Genomic DNA, 17879 nt, shown 5'->3' with positions numbered 1-17879 from the left:
TCACTCATCTTCATTTAGAAAGTCAGTTTCAAACCAACCTAAAGGAATTGAAATATAATACATTATTTTATTTTATTCTTTTCTTTGCGCAAGTAATATCTTTGATAACAGTGCTACAAACAATTTATTTACGGAAAAATTATCATTTACCTCTAAATTTTCCGGAACCTTATGCTGGTAAGAATTTGTGCCTGGTGGAAAAATAATTTAAGATGTAGTCAAAGATAGCTCAGCAGAATTTAGTAAATTTAAATCAGGTTGTTAATTTAAACTTAGGAGAGAAAACAACTTTGTAGTAACAAATTGAATTTATTTACAAACAAAATAACAAAAAAAGTAGTAAAAAAGTAGTTTCACAGTCAACTTATATAAAAAAGAACAAAATCTATACACTAGGAACAGTATGAGTTCTACTCAAAGCTGCAAGTAGCCTTTTAAGTTTGGTTGATCGTTTTTTTCTAGGTTTTGTTCGGAATTTAAAATACCTAAAAGCAAGAACTAGAATGACAAGAGCGACGATTATAAATACTACCCTAGATAATGAAACTATGTCATAGTCATTTGATGGTAAACTAACTTTTTCACTCCAAACATAATCATTTTCAACGTCCAGGAGCGTGTCTTCATTATGAACCCATGTTGGAAGTTGTGCATCAAGATTAATGGAAAGTAGCTTTTGAGATTTGTACAAATTCCTGAAAAAATATAAATTACAATTTTAAAAAAAAAAAACTGTTTACTCATTAGATAATTAACAGACACTACACACAGTTTAAACTAATAAAAAGCATCAATGGCTGAAAAAAGTTGGCACTTACTGTGAAAAAATAGGAACTTGAGAAAGTTAGAGAAATGTAAAATATGAAAAAAAAAATAAAAAATAGTCAAAACCAACACAGAAACTTAATTTATTCACTGAGCAACCCTTTTAGACCACTTTTTTGAGCTCTTGCTTTCTTCAAATCACTTTTGTATGTTTCTAAGATTAAAAGTATACCTGACAGGGACCATCTATGGACAGGTATGTTGCATGATACTTGATTGCACACAAGGTAAATAATCAACTATTTGTATTGTCATAAAACAGTTGTTATTGATTGCTTAAGTTTGAGTGTTTGGCTGCAGGAGTTTTATCGGCTGATGAATTGGATTAGATTTTGTTCAAGTGAATTGAAAAAAAAAAGTTCAAGCATTGGAAAACAGAAATAGAGTAGACAGAAAATTTGAATATGCTAATCATCTTGAGAAACTTACGAAGGAGCAGACTGATTAAGTGGAATTGGCTGAGACCAAACTAAATGTGGGCAAGGCGGCAGAGGTCTCGTTTGAAGTCCACTCATATGATTTTCCAAGACTTTGGAATACCTGTTCGGAAGAGAGACAACGATTAAACTGTTAATATATTACTGGAATTTTAGGCAAAGTGAAAACAAAAAGAACCACATCGTATTTTAAGTTATACTTTGCAAAAAGAGCGTTCTTTTGTAATGCTGCTACCATGGCAGTGACCCATTCAGAAAAGTTTGCCACATTTGTAAAACTAACATTGTAGAGAGAATGGGTCAGTAACTAGTCACAGAATTGAGTATTAAAGGTTTAAACTTATAGATTGGTGAAGGATAATAAGATCCAACCAGACGCATAATTTCTAATTTCAATATTAATGAAAATATTGCCCTTTGAAAAAAAGTTATACATCATCCACCACGGCAGTACATCCCATGATTTCTTCCACCTTGGATTCATGTGATACTTACATGAATTGCTTGACTTACAAACCACCAGTAAAGCTAAGATGGAACGAACCATGGTCCGCACCACCATGGTGGATGATGTCATATATTGTGTTTTTCTAATTATGGTACATATCTTCGTTGATATTAGGCGTAAAAACTTCTTATTCGGACGGATCTTAATTTTTCTGTTCATCTATGATCTTAAATCATCACGACAAGATTCTGTGAATAGCCCAACTAACCCATTCAAAGAACGGATGGGAAAATAGTAATTTCATCAGAGAGTTGAAGAGTGTATAAGACATCTACAAGAAACGAAACTAATGCTCTTTAATACTAATGCAGTCAGCAAGCTGGTTGTGGTTGGATTCGAAGGAACAATTCATTTGTTAACAATTGTTAATGGGCTGAGTTCATTTAATCGAAAATTTTCAAATTTTTGACGATTTAATTACAAGAACAGAGGCTAAGAGAGACAGTAAGAAAGATGGTTGGACAAAGAGGAGGACCAAACTGGAAAAGGTAAGAGCCGTTATGTATTTCATTGGGCTGAACTTCAATTTAATGATTGATTTTTGTTATTCTTGGGCTTTCCATCTTTGAACCTGCATAGGGAGGAAGTTGGTAAAATCCACTTCCCAGAAAAATACTGTTCGATAAGAACCTAAATCAAAATTGATCAAAAATCAATAAGATGGGTGAGGTTGCAACTCAGTATAAAACAACGAACAAAAGCTGCTTCTAGCTGCAGTAGCATAGAAGAGCAAAACTAATCAAATTTTATATCATCATAGTTGCAACACTCGACCCGAAAAAAACTAAAGACATTGGGTTCAGATGCCGCAACAAGGCAGTCTGACTAAACTTCAAAACAAGCGCGAATTTTCCTCCCCCAGACTAAGACGAAATAAGAACTCAAAATAAGTGCCAGAAACCGCAACAAGGCTATCTGGACTTTAGCTCTCTTCTTAGCAGCTCAATACAAAAAATCGGCTATAGGTGACCGCAACGTGGTTCACCTGTTAACACTCGCGAGAATTCGCGAGCATTCACAAAGGGGGGGTTTTAGCCGCACTTGAGGTGATCCCTTATAGGTTCAAGACCTTAGGCGCAACAAGCCTTTTTAGTCTTGTCTTAAGGGTCTCTCGAAGATTGACTCAACAAAAGATCACACCGAGGAGTTGGCTCATAGATTCAAAACCATAGGCTCAACATGCCTTTTTAGCTTTGGCTTGAGGACTCCAAGGTTGATCACAAAAAATCTGACGAAACACGGAGCACGTGCTCAGGCAACAGTGTCCGGTCCGGGCCTCTCTTCAAAAGAGGTGACAATAGCTAAATAGACGCAACTTGTCTGTAATCTAGCTATCGCCGGGTTGGGATTCTCGCTCTACGTAACTCGTCCCAGAGACACTGATTAGGAGGAATCAGTGGCCGGGCAACCAAAAACTAAAGCTCGCCAATTCTCGCGAATAAAATGAACAACTTAGTGCTAACAATACAATACACAATAAATCAAAGGCTACTTAATCAAAAATGCTAACAATCTATCTAGCAAGTAGCAAGGTTCAGGAAAGAGGACTTCAATTGAGCAACATCAATGAGGAAAAAGGTACAAAATTATTAGCTCTCAGGCCGGCGATCTCAACGCGATCTATCGGCTGAAAGCTAAACTACTTGCTCTCAATTTCAGCTGCAATGCTATAATCAAAAATATAGCCAATACGGAACAAATACAAGACCAATTAGTTTAAGTTTTTATAGCTTTTTGAAAAGCAGAAGATACAAGGAAAAAAGATCATTTTTCCGGTTTGGAATATTCTCATTATTATAAAGAACTGACAAGGTAACCTTCCTCTAAAAAACCCCTCATTTTATCATTAAAAAATTGAAGAGAGAAGGAGGAATCCTTTTTTTGAACATTCAAACAATCTTTTGAGGATACACCACTGGAGATGGCACTGAAATGGAAAAAAAAATCATACCTGTATAAATGATTTCCTTCCATTCTTTGAGGCAGTTCATGAGATATAGTTGAGAAAGATTTTACTTTGTTTGCACTGAATACTGATGGCATATTTCCTATTGATGAAAATTCTAATATTGCATCTAACATCCAAAAGCAGTCTGAAAGAATGACAAAATATCATTAACAAATCTTCACAAACTAGAGGCCTCATTGTAGAACCTATTATTACTCAAACAAGAGGTCAGACTTTGCCTAGCAGTCCATCCTGCCTCACAAGCAGAGAAAGTTTTTTGACAAGACTCTGACAACATCTTGCCACTGATTGCAAGATATCGAAAACCTATCATTGAATGCATTGACATGAATAGAAACTATGACACTACATGTAAAAGAAGTTTTTGAAGACAAGCGTTTCTATTTTATTTATTTGTTCTTTTTGCTAGTTCAAATTTTCACAATATGATTTGACACAGCATCAAGAAACAGGCGCAAAATTAACCCTTCGGTGGGCGCGTCACGGTATCTGGACCGCAATTTTAAATTTTCCCTCTCCATGAGTTGAAGAACTGCAAGGATTCGGAAAAGGCTTCCGTTATTCCTTAATGACACTCTGAGAGACACGAATCGCACAATTTGAGATTTTCTTCATCTCTGGAATTTCTGGAGAAAAGGCTCGAATTCGAGGGTGTCAGTATTTGCAGTCCGATTGCCACAGTGCGCCCTGTCACGTTGCCGATATCAAACTCACACATCTTATTCTTCTTTTATCACAAATTTAACCAAGAAAGTATAGCATTTCATTTTCGAAAATATTGTTTCTCAATGATTCCATAATTACATTTATTTAGAACAAAGACACATTTTGACTGGAAAAAATTTATTCTTGAAAAGGCTTCATTTAAATGATAGAAATTTTAGAAGCCAGCCTGTGATTTTTACATCATTTTAGTGGTACTCTCTTTTAAGAAATAAACTATTCATTTTTATGATTACCAACAATTCTAAAATACAAACTTAAAACATCTTGGAATAAAATACCTTTTTGTAAATGACTATTGTCAAGGCAGTTTGAGTCACCATACACTGTAATTCTCCCACTTTTGTTTACAGCTGTATTCTGCAGGAGACCAAGGATAGCTGCTGGTTCAGGTTCAGATTTCACTTGATCAAGGATCATTTTTCCTGACAAAATTAAAACAACAAAAAATTAAAAGATGAATGATATGTACGAGATTAATGAATGATGGTTTAATATTAAAAAGATAAGTAATAAGTTCTAAATTTTCTGGCAGAGGACTCGCCTACTTTACTGAGACAACTACTGTTTTTTTTTTTCTTAAAGAAAATATTCTCCAAAAAGCAGATAATACAGGGTCCTCCTCTCTAATTGTAAAGCACATTTTTTCCTTTGATATCTTGCTAAACAGACAAGACAGCTAGCAATCAAAATTGACGTTATTTGAGGGGCTAAGAAGGGCACTTAAGCCCCTCTTCAAGTATCCAGTTGGCCTTCAACTGGAAATTAATGTTTTTCTGAATACAAAATTTGGTTTATCAGTCCCCTTTAAGAAAATAAGAGGAGTCAACTGTACAAAAATTTTCTCTTATGCTGCTTTGATAAAAATCAAATTATGGTCATGAATGACAGTTTGCTGGTAATAGAGAGCGCCTAACCTTGATCTTTCAGTAAAACAGAGATAACTGTTCCCGATGCAGGAAATTGAGCAATGTGGGTTCCCGATGAATACATCATTGAGTGCTCTCCGAGATGAAATTCACCATCAAATATCTTTTCACCTAAAGCAATCCCCCATGGAGACAATAGGTCGTTCAGGGCAGGAACATTTGAGCCTCCAGTGTCCGGCATCCACCATTGTCTACATTAGAACAAAAAACAATACCAATTTGAAAAAAAAAAATCTTACCTTATTTTTTATTAAGAGGGATTTACTTTCCTTCAAATTGGGAAGACTTGGAGAGGGCTTTGATGAAACAAAGGGTCAGTCTCACATATCACAGAATTTTAATTAAATAGTAGAAAATTTTGAACAAAAAAAAAAAATGATTAAGAACCGTACAAATGCCAAGTTCCGAGATAAAAATTGAGGCCCCCGCAACACCATAGGAACTATAATTTTCTTAAAAGCATTATGGTTGGACAAAAACCAAACATGGAAGTTATTTTAAGTGAGGGTAGAGGCAAAAAATCCCAACTAAAGACAGACATATTAACCCTCATTTGGGGATTGAGAGATGGAAGGCTAGGAATATTTTAACTTAACAGCATTAACGGAAAAGTCTTACCTTGTATTTTCATCAAAAAATTTGACTTTTTTCATCACAGACACATTGTACCAATCAGCAAAAACAATGACAGATAGTCCGTTGTCAACATCTCTCTTAAGTTTAGCTATTTCCTCTGGGAAGAACTCCTCTTCAGGATCTACAACTAGTAAAGCACCATATTGTGTTGCATCAAAACATGTATAGGGAGAGCCCAAAACCTCTACATAGTATCCAGCGTTTCGTACATGTTGATACATATCCTGGAAAAAAGGTAATGATATCAAATTAGATAACTGATAACTGAACAATCATTTGTTATCTCCAACAGATTAAAATAATTTTAGAGGTTTAAAAAGCCCAAGTAATGAGATACATAATATACAAAAGACCATATTTACCTTAAAATTAGTATGTATATGATCTCCATTCCAGTCTAAGGGATCATTTTTCATTCTCAAATTGTCTCTTGGAAAATAACCGGGCGGATATCGCAAATTGTGATACTGATCCCACAACAGTCGCTTGCTGAAAAATAGCAAAAAACACTGAATAATGAATGGATCATACAAAGAAGAGGGGAAGGTGAAGAGCTCTGACAGCTAAATATTACAGAGGAGTTCAGACGTCAATACATTATAAAAACAAACAAACATAAATTTCTTTGCTTCTGAGAGTGCGAGGGTCATTCATACAGTTTGGCACATTTTAATCTAATTTGATAATTATTCAAGATATATTAAAGCTCAATCTAGAAATGGTTCAGATAGCAGCTACTTATTTCTTGTGATTGGCAATCGATATATTGAGGTAGAAACTACGTACTGTCTTGGAGGTGTTGGTATGATGCTAGCCTTCAAGGCCAGTTTCACTGTTGACCGACGAACACTAGTTTCTCCTTCCTCAGGAGGGGATTCAACCGTCACTTCAATGTGACCTTGGGCAATCCCTGTCCATGTAGCAGCACTTCTTGCGACAGACAAACTAACAGCAAGCCAGCCAGACCAAGGCCATAAAACCTCAGAATATGTCAAGCACACCTGATGAGAACACAAACACAGAAATTATTCAAAAACCATGCAAAAATTGGAAGCAAAATAAATAACTGTGAAGCAGCAGAGTCTTTGGTACTTTACCCCTGAATAGCCGCTTAAGACGAAGAAGCATTTTTGTGTGAGCTAGTAAATGGCATTATTTCTTTACTAGACAAACTACGCAGCTGCTTACACACTTGGGACAATAAGACTTAAATAAAAATAATTTAATTTACGAATATTTGAACTTGGATGAAGAAAATTGCGACTAACATAGATGAAAAATAATTAGAGAACTCAAAAGTCATTCACATGATGACTCTGAACCAATGAACTATCCATCTTAACCCCAAAATCAAAGAGACCAAGCAAATAGTTTACAGCATGAAAAAGCTAGTAATCTGATATTGATTGCATTAAATAGAGCCTGAGTCATCTAAGTTCATCGAGTGCAAGATGCAAATTTTGATTTTTAGTTTTATGTAATATTCTTGAACATCCTTCAATTATTCATACATCTTACCTCTAGTGCAAGTCCATCATGAGGCAAGTAAGGATACCAACGAGGTTTACCAACAATTTTTCCTGAAACTCCAAGTCCATTAAGTATAGTTACATTCACAATAGTTGGCATAGCTCCATAATATAGTGGCTGTGTACAATACGGCCACATGTACTGACACTCGCTCAAATCAATATAACTGGAAACAAAAACAGACAATCGTGAGAGACAAACGTAACCCTGATAAGATTATTATGAAGAAGAGGATTGTGCAACTCTGGAAATGAGAATGTCAATCATAAAAAATATCAATTGAGGTTTTTTTTCTTTTTACCACCATGAACAAAGCTGGTTAGAACTCACATTGAATAAGTTAAGTTGGCAGATTGTTTACTTTGGGCTATGATGCATGATAAAACATTTGACATATTTGTGCAATTGGGTATATAGCAGCATTATTGCATTCAGCAGTCCTAAATCACTATTGGGCGGCAGCAGCGCTGCGTCACTTACAAATAGAAATAAATAACTACCAACTTATCTGATGTGAGCTCCAGATATGCAGTCACTAAATATTGTAGACTATTTTCTCATTTCAAATTCTAACTCCTATTGATGACATATTTGATAAATAGGAGTCTAATTATTAGGGTCTTAAGTTATGGATGTTTTCTTACAATTAATTGAGGTATCACAATTCTCTGAAGTGCAACATCCTCTCACATGTGTGAGGAAGGCAGTGCCTTCACCTTAGCATTCTGTTTCTATCCCTTTCTATGCTTACTTACATGCCTAATCTTGTGTTATCTCTTCGTGCAAGAGAAATACGAAACACAGTCACCATATGGACATATTAGATTTTCAGATTTTTTTTTAGATTACTATTGTCCTGGTAATTCTTTATAAACCCACAGCATTTAAGAGCTTAAGAGAAGAAATAATTTCTTAGATCAAGAATTCATTCTATACCTTGGACTGAAACTTGCTTGAGGCTTGTAGCTATTTAATACTTGGTAGGCTTTTAAGAGATCTAATTTGCCATGACCTTGTTCGAACATATTGACTCCAGGAAGACGTCGCGCTGAAGCCATCAAAGCTTGCTTCATACTTGCAGGATTGATAGCATTGCCTCTGTGTAGGACACCACTATAAAAGTTGACAAAGTTATAAACATTTAGTAACTTCGTACATGAAAAATTTCTGAAAACACACATCTTTCAAAATAATAATTGGGCTCTAATAACAGATGCAAGACCAATCTCTACAGGTCAGTCATTGCACATCTTTTCCAAATTCACTCCCCCGCCCGACCATAACTCGGCTGCCAGATGCAAGGAATCAGCACTCAAAAACCAATTTTGTCTGTTTTCAGTGAATTTGTAAAGTATTTCAATAGTTCAGATGAGTGCTCTAAAGCTAGCGCAAAAATTGGCAAAACTCATAGAAATGTAAACAAAAGAATATCCACACCCTATGTCATAACCAGCAGCCGTTTGGAGAAAGAGGGGAAAACAAAAGAGAATGGTGTCTGTGGCAAATATGTGTGTGCAAAATCATACTCACTCTTTCTGACTGGCTTAGCTACTGTACTGAGTGCTGAATTGCTAGAACATGTCACTCCTAGATATCGTTAAGTCCCTTGTATCCACTAGACTTTTAACTTATTAGATAAGTATTTGATCTCTTTTGGGATAAAACTACAATGGGCAGTTTCAAAAATAAATATAGCTAGCACTTGATGCATCAAGCAAAGTAAATCCAAATTTCATCAATAATTGCACTTTAAACTCCATGTCTAAAAAATTCCCTAAAAATTATCCCACCTTGTATCACAAACTCATACAAATAAAGTTAAGGGGGTGGGGGAGAAGATTCCAAAGGGTCTTCAACCTAACAACCTTATTTCTACAAACCTTGCAAGGAGAGTAACCGCTCCTGCAACTACAGGCGATGCAACGCTGGTGCCGGAAAGTGTTCGACAGCTGCCTTTGATGCTAGAGCCTCGCACAGTAGAGCCATATGTTACTATGTCAGGCTTTACACGGCCGTACCTACAATATAATACAAATTAACAATGTATGATTTCCTTCAAAGTAAACAAGCAACAAAGACTGTCAACAAATACCGATGCGTGGTAATTCTTTATCTTTCTTGGATCAGGCACGCTAATTCTGCTTATGCAGAAACTTCGTGATAAAAAAGTGAAAGGGCTGCAAAATGGTAAAACAAGTGATAAAAAGTGAAAAATTTACTTCCTTCTTTAAAAAAAAAAAGAAGAAAAATGCATGTTTTTGCAAAAAAAAATTGCTTGTGGTTCTAAATGTTGTGGCACATTAGATGTGAAGAGAAAAAAAAGTAAAGAACAAAAAATAGGTCATTCGTTTAAAAGTTTTAGCAAAGAAAGGTTTTATAATGAGATGACCAATTTAGAAAGAAATGCTTGCATTCCTACTCTCCACTTTCTGACGCTGCCAACAAACTTTAGGGAGCAGAAATAGACTGGGCATTAGAATGAATAGACTGTTCAACAGAGGAATGCATAATTCACAACTTACCCTTGTGGTAGTTCCCATGTTGACATACCACGTGACGAAAATTTTGCAATTTGATCTTCAAAGTTGATTCCACCAACACCAATTACATCCATTTGATCTGCTGGGTTGTTCAAAGTTCTGCAAAACAATATTGGCTATTTAATAAGAAACTGTTTACATTGATTGATTTATTTCTGAAAAATTAAGCATTCATTATAGCACTTAATTCTAGGGAACTGATCATGAGATATATGGTGATGCCATTACAGGCAGCCATGGCCTGATTCTTGTGATGAGGCAGATGTGGTCACAATTGAAGACTTTGCTTCTGCTCGGATTCTTAAACATTCAGACACACATTGACTGCCGAGGGCCCAACACTCTGGGTTCCCGCAGCACCATGTTGCGGACGTTTGCTTGATGTTTTGGGTTTGAGTAGTTTTTGTGTTTTGTCAGTTTCCATACATCCGAGCATAAGGCCAGTGACAAATGCCACTGCGTTAGCGCAATTTTTGCAAAGCATCCATTGCTGGGTCTGTTTCGCAGGCACAGAGCTCATCTAAACTTGGGTACATGTAACGCCACAATTTCTGTGCTGCGAGAGGCTTCAAACGCTAGTCATTACAGCCGACATCTCAAGTAATATGGAGGGTGCTATGTGTTAGTGAGGACATGAACTACATTTTTCGACAACTGAACATTTTTTGACAAAACCTCTGAATTATTTTAAAACTCTTATTCTTAATCTAGCTCAACAGGTACAGACAACAAACTCTTGACTCAGTTTGACTGAAAAGGTTAGCTTCTGACCCCAAGACTTCTGCAAATTTGTATTTTTTTCCATTAAGTGTAAAATTTTCACAGATGGCAGTTTGAGGGAGGAGGGAAGGCAAGATAATTTTAAAAAACTATTTAATATTGATAATTCGATACTTTCATGTGTACATTATCATTTGAGCACACACAAATGAAAAGATTACTTACCCATACAATGGTCCATCGTTTCCAATTGCAGATATCATGATGACGCCATTAGCAGTCAGTTCCCAAACTTTATCAACAAATGGATGATCCATGAAGTCTGGTCCTCCAATACTGAGATTCAATACATTGATTTTCTTCAGTATTGCATAATTAAAGGCATCCAGGAACCAAGAGGTGTAAGAAACCTACAAAATAAAAAGAAAATAGCTTGATTTATAAATCTGAACAAAAATTAAAGAGAATCTACAGGCAAAAACACTTGTCAAGCAGATACAAGCTGTAAACTACCATACCACCGTTTTTCAGGTATAGACCTGAAGGTTTTTTTTTTCATGGGATGGAGTGTTCCCAAATTCCCTTCATCTTGTTGGAGAGTTGCTGATTAACTTTGATATAATTGTACTGTTTTTTTAAATATATTTTAACTCATCAAAACTTTGATGAAATTTCTGCCTCAGCAAACTGAAACATGTCTTTGAGGTGTCAATTGATTCCTTATTCAGCGCTCAATTCCTTCCGAAAAAATTCTTAATTCCTAGAGAAATTGTTACCCTGCTGATGATTTTGGCAAGTTCAGTATTACCTGATTATTGGTGAATACTCTGAAAACATGGAGTTCAGCATCAGGAGCGAAGCCAAGGCATTCTTTGCTTGATGCTATCACCCCAGCAACGAATGTTCCATGACCTAAGCCATCTTCCAAAGTCCGTTCGTTCGTCCAATCAGTACGCTCTTTGATTCTCTTGAAATGAGGATGGGTTTTCGACAGGCCTGTATCAAATACTGCTACCTTCACTCCCGTGCCTAGGAAAATTCAACAATTTATGGATAAATATTCAAACTGAAAATTCAACAATTTATGGATAAATATTCAAACTCAAAATTAAAAGAGGTAATCTCATACACATTAAAGAAACCAGCACAACATTATGAAGGTATTTTTTCAACTGCTCAAGTGGTGGCTGCTCGGACTCACAGAATACATACATATTCCTATTCAGTAAAATATTGATGAGTTGGTAATTCAACAGAGTTTGTTTTTCACGGGTCTCATTAATTTTTCCTCTTACATCATAGTAACTACTTTTGCAATGGATAAGAATTTTGGATTTAGCATGATTCAGAAATTTACTCCATCATTGCAATCTTCTGAAAAAAGTCAGAAAAAGGCATGTGGTTACTGAAAGTGAAACAAATTGTCAGAGTTGAGACAATCCAGCTATCCAAATTGTACTTTCATAATATCTTCAGGATACGTACCATCCTTCTTTTTACCATTTCTTATATTCAAAGGAAACGGTGGCATTCATTCTCGCAATGAATGACAACACCATCTTTTTCATGTCTGTAAATAGCGAAAATAGAAACAGGAAAGTTGGACAGAAACTTCGTATCTTTCGCTGCACTCCAATCTTAGCCTGAATTGCAACCATAAAAAGACAATTCTGGGACTATCGCAACTTACCTATTATGCCACAGTGTACATGACAACCTTTCACCAATTCATTTGACATTACTCTGACTTGGGATCAGGAAATACTTGATTAGTGATTAGCACCAACCGTTATGTACTTCTTACTCAACCTTCAAATTAAACAGGTGAAGAAACAAAATGATGACTTACCTACTATTCCCATACCCCATAATGCATCTGCTTGCATGATTGTGGTGATCTGCCTGGGAATAGCACGTAGGAGCCGACGGCTAGAATGCTTACCAGTCGCATGCCAAAACTGATTGAACTAGAATTGAAAACATAAAATTATCATTAATATCAATAACACACTGCTGACTTGTTGGGAGGAGATGAACTATTTATACCCACTGAATGACTTTCTTTCTGACATTCAAGACAACTTTCTTCTCAGAATATTTTCTAAGAGAGCAGCAGGACCCTAAACTTCTTTTTGCTGCTAAATAGTCTATTTTGTTTTTCATAAAGAGTGATCAACCAAAAGATAAAGGACCTGAATCCACAAAGGTAGAGTATTTCGTGAAACGATTTTTTTCTCGGGGAGTCCAGAAATTGGATTTTAAGATTTTGAAGAAAAGTCCTTGCCTAAGTCTTAAAGAATAAACTGCGTGAAGTCTTAATTTTGCCCTTTTAAACCAAAAGAGGGCATAAAGCAGCATCATAATCTAGCTTTTTTGCACCCTCCACATGGCATGTTGGAATTTTAAAGGTATTTTCTCGAAACTACATTTTTTAACTATTTATGCCTAGGGCTGTGCGAGCCTGGTTTTTTGGATTCGAGCCGAGTTCGAGTATTTTTTCACTAAGTCGAGCCGAGTTCGAGCTTTGAAAATGACCCTCAAGCCGAGTCGAGTTCGAGTAATTTCGAGTTTTAAAACGTGATTTAATCTGCAGCGTACATCAAAGGAACTTCGGGCGGGACAAGTGAAGGCTTTAGAGCCCATTTATGCACGCAATTCGTGTCGCCGTGTCGCCGGCGGCAGTTGTCGCCGCGACGTTTTTTGGAATCGCGCGATCCATATTTTTGTAGCCACAGCACCTTTTTTCTGCCGCCGCGACACCGTTTATCTGGAGCGCAAAAGGTCCAAAACACGTGCTCACTTTCAGTCTTCCAAGCGGCGGTCGCCGCCGCAGGTTGAAATTGGTCGCGCGCATAAATGCGCTCATATGACTCCGTGTATTTACAAACTGCGGGCGGCAGGAAATCGCCGGGCGGTAGCGTGTTGGCGCTGCGGATAATAGAAATTTGCCGACGAGACTCTGATGTTATTCAATCGTAAAATGATGGCAAAACTAACGTTAGTTGAAGTATGATTGAAATATTTGGAAGTTGGACTCTTTCGGCGTTTCTGGCTCAAAAAAACTCGAAATATACTCGAAAAAACTCGTGTTGTTGACACTGTGCACGGGATGGAAAGGATGGGATTGAGAGCTCCGACTAGGGCGCGACGAGGGCAAAGTCGAGAGCGTCTGATTTCACCAGAGAACTGGCCGAACCCCTATCTTTTCAAAACATAGAAAAAACAAGGGAACGGGCATGTAAATGAGACCCCGAACTCTGGTGGTCAGGGATGAAAAGCTGGAGGGATCCCTCTCGTCGGCGCACAGTCGGTTCCCTGCGCGGGGGCGGAGAAAGCGCGCGGTTGAGGCGTGGACGGTGGAACAAGGGAGAGCCACAGTGGGCTCGAACAGACACTCGAGCCGAGTTCGAGTACTCGCTCGAACCTAACCTAACTTTCGAGCCGAGTCGAGTACTCGATACTCGGCTCGACTCGACTCGAAATTCGAGTACTCGCACAGCCCTAATTTATGCCCATTGAATAACCATCACCACTTTGGCTTAGTTTGATATTTCTGCATGTTTCTTACCCAAAATGTATGCAGACCTCCCCTCCATGCTTCGTTACCAATTACAAATTCTGAGTTTTATTGGACTAAGGTCTCTTTTCCTATGGATAGTCACAAATGAGTAAAATATGAACAAGAATTCACTGCTCTGTTCACTCCCTTTGGCTTGATGACCTGGTGTATTCAACCCTTTTGGCAGCAGGAGCTTACCAAAGCTCTAAATAAATTTTTGACTCCAAATTCGATTATTTATCTCTACTCACATTGTAAAAAGTGTGAAGAAGACGTATCAGATAAAGGGCCACTCTTTTGTGAGTTCTGGCTGCAGGATACCGTGGAATGGTTTTTAAGTCATTTTCAGGGAGGTTTCAAGTTATCAGAGTTTAAGAGTGCCTTTAAAATGTTAAAATTGGTTCTTCCACTTATCATGTTGAAATAGATACTTGATTCTTCTTTCCTCGTTTCTTTGTTACAAAATGAAAAAAAGGGTAGGTAATGCTTGGCATTGATTCATACCATAAGCGTACCATACAATCTAGACCGCGCATTAGGAGATTTCGGCGAGACGATAGGCAACCGGATTGCAAAGGGTGCCCAGACAATAGAAATGCCAGTCTTACCTGTGCCATTGCCTGGCACCCTTCATATATCCGGTTGTATCGACTAAGCTGAAGGCGGTTCTTCACCTGCACGCCCTGGTTTTGCACCCCTAGCTGTCTTACCTCCCCCGCCTAAAGTTGGGCCTGGTGCATGGTCTAGATTGTGTTACAAGTCAATGATTCATACTTACATTTTTCCCTGTGAATTCTTTAGGCTGGTGTGACCATGTCTCATTTTTGTCTGTTATATTAACAAATTTAAGAGATCTATGAACAATATGCTGAGGAGTTACACGGCGAATGAGAGGATGCTTATTTAATGCATCAAGTCCACTGGTGCCGTTCTGCTCTTCCAACTACAAAATAAGAAAAAATATTAAGGTAAGTTATAATGAATTTTGAAGTGATAAAGGTGATGATTAAATACTGGCAGAGAAATAAGACTTGATTTATTATTAGCTCTTGAATGGATACCTTACAAACTGTCTATTTACGGAAAAAATTGAGAATTTGCTTCAGGAAATTATCTTTTAAGAGAATTTTTTGGGAACTTCTTTCAAATATCAGACATTCACATAATTATCCATTTTGATGAATCACGGGGCTCTTCGACAGTTTTCCACACTGTCTGAAAGTTATATTAGATAGTTATTACGGCTTCTGATTGTTTAGAACTTAATTGCACTGTATTTTTGGTGAGCAAAAAATTTAGGAACTAATAATAAGATTGAAAAAAAAGTGAGAAACAGGAGAAAAAAAGATTACCAAAACAACGTCAAAATCACTGGGAAAGTCTTGGGCTGGATTGTTTCTCTTTAAAATTTCCCACTTCACTACACCACAGACATTTAATGCTGCTGATATATATTTCTCTCTTGCTTTTGTTCGGTAGTATCCTTTAAATCCGACAATGTATTCTAGAAAAACAAAAAAGGCTATAAGTAATACACCTGAATAGAAAAAACTATAACTATGAAACACAATAAAAAGGGCTTGTTTATAGTATGTTAAAACTCAGGTCTCAGATGGTGAGATTATCTTCTTCCTGAAACATGTAATAATGATATCAAATATTAAAAGGGTACTTTTATGCAGATTGGTTCCCCTCCCTCCCTGCAACCAGTCCCAGGCAACCATTGCTTGAGACCATCAAACTCGAGTCGCCTGGCCGGGAATCAAACCCGGGGCCTCCCGATCATAGAGCTAGCGCTACAACCACTACACCATCGGAGGCTGACAGGAGGATTTGACCCATATGACGCCTCTCAATTTTTGTTCTCTCTAGGATTTGGCTGATACAATGTCTCTTAGTTCGTTGCCTATCTTAGTGTGGAATTTTTCACCACAGCAAGTCCATGCCTCCATGGATAAGAATGGAGTCATTATACTATCCGTGTACAACTGTGAATTTTGATTGATTAAAATTGTTCGCCGATTCAGATTTGTGTCTAGGTGCGTAAAATTTAGGATAAAGGAAATTCTCTTCGCTTAGTACTGTAGGCTTCTAAGCAAATTCTAGTGCTAAATAAGTATGTAGTTCTTGATTGACTACCAACATCCAAAAGTTACGGCTCTGCCATATGAATTTCGAACAAGTCCACTTTCTTTTTACTTGATTAGTGGTGGTGCTAAGTGTTGTAAGTTGATCGCTTAAGTATTAAATCAGTCTTTCCTAAGTAATGAAAGAAGACAAGCTAGAGCTCTTAGTCCTACTTTCTCTGACTATTAACCAAGCTTACTTTTCATACTGTATCTTGCAGTTGCAGTCCACTTTAGCACCTGATTTCTAATGTGACAAGATTTGATTTCACTGATGTTATTGAGTATTGCAGGATCCATCCAGCACCACAGGCAGAAAAACATAATTTTTCTACAACAAAGGAGCTGTCATTCTATAACATTACATATTAGAAATACCTTCGTGAGAATCTGCACAAAGCCTCTTTGACACTCTAATCATAAGGTATAGGATAAGACGGACAGAAGTGCTGATCCCTTGATATTGATAAGTGATAGTATGATCTAGAAATTCAAAAGCGAAAGAGGACTGCCGGGTCGCACATATTTTGTTTGTCTGCGTTACTTACCATTTTTTACAGTTTGGCTGTCAAATTTGATGTCAACAAATTGAGGGCCGTCACAAACACTCATGCAGCAACAAGGAGTTATAAAACTGGGATTAAAGAAAAATAAAATCAGTAGAAAAGGTGAAAAGAACTTTAAGCATAACCTAAACTTAAGTTTCATGATGATGGAGGATTGAAACCTCCTCATAAAAATTACATTTTGTAAAACTAAAAGGAAGTCATAATGTCAGCAATTGGACACTCATCACTAGTGAAAAGAAATAGATAAAATAAAACAGCAAGAAAACTGATTCATTATCAATCGTGATAGCACACAAAACACAAGATCACAGGAACACCGAGCGCCATGAAAGCTTCAAAACAAAGCAGGAAAAAGTTCAAAAACCAAAGATTATCATTGGCTAGAATCGGTGAATAATCTTTGCTTTATGGCGACGTCAGGGACGAGTTCTATAGGACGCCGTTCTGTTGTGAGCGGGTGATTGCAGCGCATTCTCGCGTAGGATCCTAGTCAACTCAGAGGATCCTTCCCCCCGAACCTCGACTCATCCATCGCCCGCTCCAAAAGTGAGGTTAAGCCGGAGATTGAAAAATAACACATAAGGCGGCTGAATTCTTGAAAAATAAATATATTTTTGGCGTTTTTCGACCCCTTTCGACAAGGAGGTGCCCGCCGCATGTTATAGTAAGACGAAAAATTCGATTTTTCGCAGTTATACGCGATCCTACGGATTTTAATGAAGTCCAACAACTGATAACAGCAGTGAGTTGCGAGGATCCTACGCGCGATAGCAGCACTAGTACCTGCTCACGAATTTTTACATTGACT

At 37.2% G+C, this 17879-nt stretch overlaps 1 protein-coding gene across 1 annotated transcript; it reads right to left on the bottom strand.

Moving 5' to 3' along the window:
• Positions 1-289: 289 nt before the first annotated feature.
• Positions 290-17414, bottom strand: S1P (membrane-bound transcription factor site-1 protease). Its single transcript, XM_019056790.2, has 18 exons — positions 17051-17414; positions 15729-15880; positions 15155-15319; positions 12667-12784; positions 11626-11846; positions 11043-11227; positions 10080-10196; positions 9438-9575; positions 8494-8670; positions 7546-7723; positions 6814-7028; positions 6390-6516; positions 6010-6251; positions 5380-5582; positions 4744-4887; positions 3722-3863; positions 1255-1365; positions 290-695 (listed from the first exon to the last, which is right to left on the bottom strand). Exons 1-18 carry the CDS (start codon positions 17235-17237, stop codon positions 386-388), a joined length of 3132 nt encoding a protein of 1043 aa, XP_018912335.1. The 5' UTR covers positions 17238-17414; the 3' UTR covers positions 290-385.
• Between the last annotated feature and the right edge of the window lie 465 nt (positions 17415-17879).

Source organism: Bemisia tabaci, chromosome 5, assembly GCF_918797505.1.
Source record: "Bemisia tabaci chromosome 5, PGI_BMITA_v3".
Taxonomy (NCBI): domain Eukaryota; kingdom Metazoa; phylum Arthropoda; class Insecta; order Hemiptera; family Aleyrodidae; genus Bemisia; species Bemisia tabaci.
Note: the sequence above shows the minus strand (reverse complement) of the source record. Positions and strands in the feature narration are given on the sequence as shown.

Coding starts and splice junctions, on each gene's coding strand:
- S1P (XM_019056790.2), bottom strand. CDS start 17,237: ATGAGGAGGTTTCAATCCTCCATCATCATGAAACTTAAGTTTAGGTTA. Junction 8,671..9,437: donor GCGGTTACTCTCCTTGCAAG/GTTTGTAGAAAT, acceptor CAACTTTTATAG/TGGTGTCCTACACAGAGGCA. Junction 1,366..3,721: donor GAAGGAAATCATTTATACAG/GTATGATTTTTT, acceptor TCTTCCGAACAG/GTATTCCAAAGTCTTGGAAA.